Source organism: Aplysia californica, unplaced genomic scaffold, assembly GCF_000002075.1.
Source record: "Aplysia californica isolate F4 #8 unplaced genomic scaffold, AplCal3.0 scaffold00949, whole genome shotgun sequence".
NCBI classification, from domain to species: domain Eukaryota; kingdom Metazoa; phylum Mollusca; class Gastropoda; order Aplysiida; family Aplysiidae; genus Aplysia; species Aplysia californica.
The window spans coordinates 124919-127418 of NW_004798219.1; the positions used below are offsets into that span (position 1 = coordinate 124919).

Consider the following 2500-nt stretch of genomic DNA (forward strand, 5'->3'; position numbering starts at 1 on the left):
CCCAAAAAAAAACAACACACAAAAAAACAACAACAACAACAACAACAAAACAAACAAGCAAACATAAAAAAATCTGTGATATCATTTTTGTTTGAGTAAAGAGAAACACATGCACACAAAATTAAACATTTAGAGCTGGAAAAAGTAAGTAGATAGACAGACAGAATAAGAAATTCGAGGGAAAGTTCAGAATTCTGAAGTATAAGGACCTACTTATGACGCCCTCTAACCAGCCACACAAAATCAAAGTCGTTGGCGAAATGTTCAAAGGGACGACGCTGCTGCTTTGACTCACAGATATAATAATAATAATAATAATAATAATAATAATAATAATAATAATAATAATAATAAAATAAATAAATAAATAAATAATAATAAATAGCATTTGTATAGCGCATATCCCCGCTCAACTGCAGGCTCTATGCGCTTAAATATTATGTGAAGTAGATATAATATTATGTGAAGCCTGCTGACAAAATGAGTTACTTCTCAGATTCGAGCCCTATGGAACATAGATACAGCACGCTTACAGGTGAAGTTTTTACAATAATTTATAAGTGTGAAATAATAAAAGTCATGTTATATTTGAAGAATATGGCATCAATACAAAATCTACAAATTTGACCCTAGTGTCAATTTTTGGCTAATGTCTCCACTTGTGAATTGCTAGAAGTAACTAACTTTGTCAGCACGCCTCACATATATATATATATATGTACATGACACTGGACGACTCAAACCGCAAATTTGAAACGTTTACGAAAAGCAAAATTGACTAAACGTGAAAACAAATAGAACGATACAACCCCCCCCCCCTACATATCGTTGTTGTTGCATCCACGTTCATTTCGTGCTGTAAGCTTCCCTTGTGTGTGTTTTTTTACTTCTGCAGACCGGCGTACATCCCCTGACAAAAACGTGTGGTTGTTCAACATCACAGCTGACCCGAACGAGCACAACGACTTGTCTGACCAGATGCCGGACATGGTCCGGACCCTCCTGGGATATCTACAACGGTTTAACCAGACCGCCGTGCCTGTACGGTACCCGCCATATGACCCAAGAAGTAACCCAGCCCTGCACGGCGGAGTTTGGAGGCCGTGGGAGTAGTCCCATTGGGGGATTTTCTTTTCTTTTTGTCGTTTGGGCTTTTTTCTAGAGAATAAAAAAGATAAGAATTTTCATCTCTCTGGTTCGTTGTTTGTTTTGCTACAAATCCTTCTAGACCGTGTGCATTAATGTACCTTGTCTGAGAATGGGAACAGATGAAGAAATGTTGCAGCTTCCGTCAACAAGAGTGGTATCAACGAGATTGTTGACACAAACTCAAAAGCAGGAGATCATGTAATTCATACAGACGGCTCAGTGAAAAGAGATAGCCAGCGGAGTGGATGGGGATTTGTTGCATTCGCCAACAATAAAATCATCCACAGTGCATCTGGAGCCTGCAGCAGGGCTACATCAAGTATGAGAATGGAAATTGAAGCCATCACGAAAGTACTTGATTGGTTGACCCAAGATCGCCCCCACACAACCCATGCTGTTCTCATCACAGATTCCAAGTGTACTTTCAGAAGGATCGAAAAAGGTTTCCTGAGATCAGACGGGATTCAACAGATTGAAGCAACGCCAATTATAATACGATCGCTCACATGGATTTTCTGCCCTGGCCATGCAGGCGTTAAAGGATATGAAAAAGCCGATCGACAGATTTGCTGGTGAGGCTACCTCAGTTGACAGCACAGTTCGACCAGATAGGGTCGAGATCCTGAAATGTCTCTCTCGCCACCTGACTGAAGAGGAAGATATTAAGGAGGCAGAGGCCAGTACTGCCGTGGAGAGGATGATGCTTTTGGGAATACGAAAAGGAAGCAGAAAATCTGGCATCCTTTCAGGAAAGAACAGAAGAACGTTCAACCAGACGTGCACTGGCACAATCAGTGGAAAGACCCTCGGCGACATTTTAGAGAGAGCAACGGAGCATCAAAGGACATGTCCAGAAAGCAGGGATGTTGCTTCCTGAAACAATGAACAATAAATTCCCTCCACCCCACATACACACCGCACGCGCGGCCAGGTAAACCACAAACCCTTAGACCACAGTACAGGTGAACTCTCAACGCCTGGGTCATGAACAATTTGAGAATGGGAGTTAAGTTACGGACGGCTCTTGGCATAGAAATGTGTCAGATTCGAGGGATTAGTCTGTCTTTGGCTCTTTATTCCTTTCTTTTCGTTGTCCGGTAACCCTGGTACGAACGTTTCACTTATCTGTTGTGTAGAGCTTTTCATTTAAATCCAAAATTTGTGGCTCTTTGGCTTCGACCAGTATTTTAGTTTTAGTTTTAGTAGAGGTTTTACGGCGCTCGCAACTGCATAAGGTCATATGAGCGCTAGAAGATTAGAGCTGTTACAAGAGAGTAACAAACCTAAAAAAGAAGAAGGGGAGATAAGGACGATAGATGTTTGATAGGAAAAAAGAAGGAAACCACACCAG

General features: G+C 41.3%; 1 protein-coding gene across 1 annotated transcript in view; it reads left to right on the forward strand.

Annotated features, from left to right (window-relative positions):
- LOC101864489 (arylsulfatase J) overlaps positions 1 to 1188 on the forward strand; it is a 13915-nt gene extending 12727 nt beyond the window's left edge. The window contains exon 9 of the mRNA XM_013089425.2: positions 896 to 1188. Coding sequence (XP_012944879.1) covers positions 896 to 1113 — 218 coding nt within the window. The 3' untranslated portion in view covers positions 1114 to 1188. The remainder of the gene's footprint in view (positions 1 to 895) is intronic.
- The last annotated feature ends 1312 nt before the right edge of the window (positions 1189 to 2500 follow it).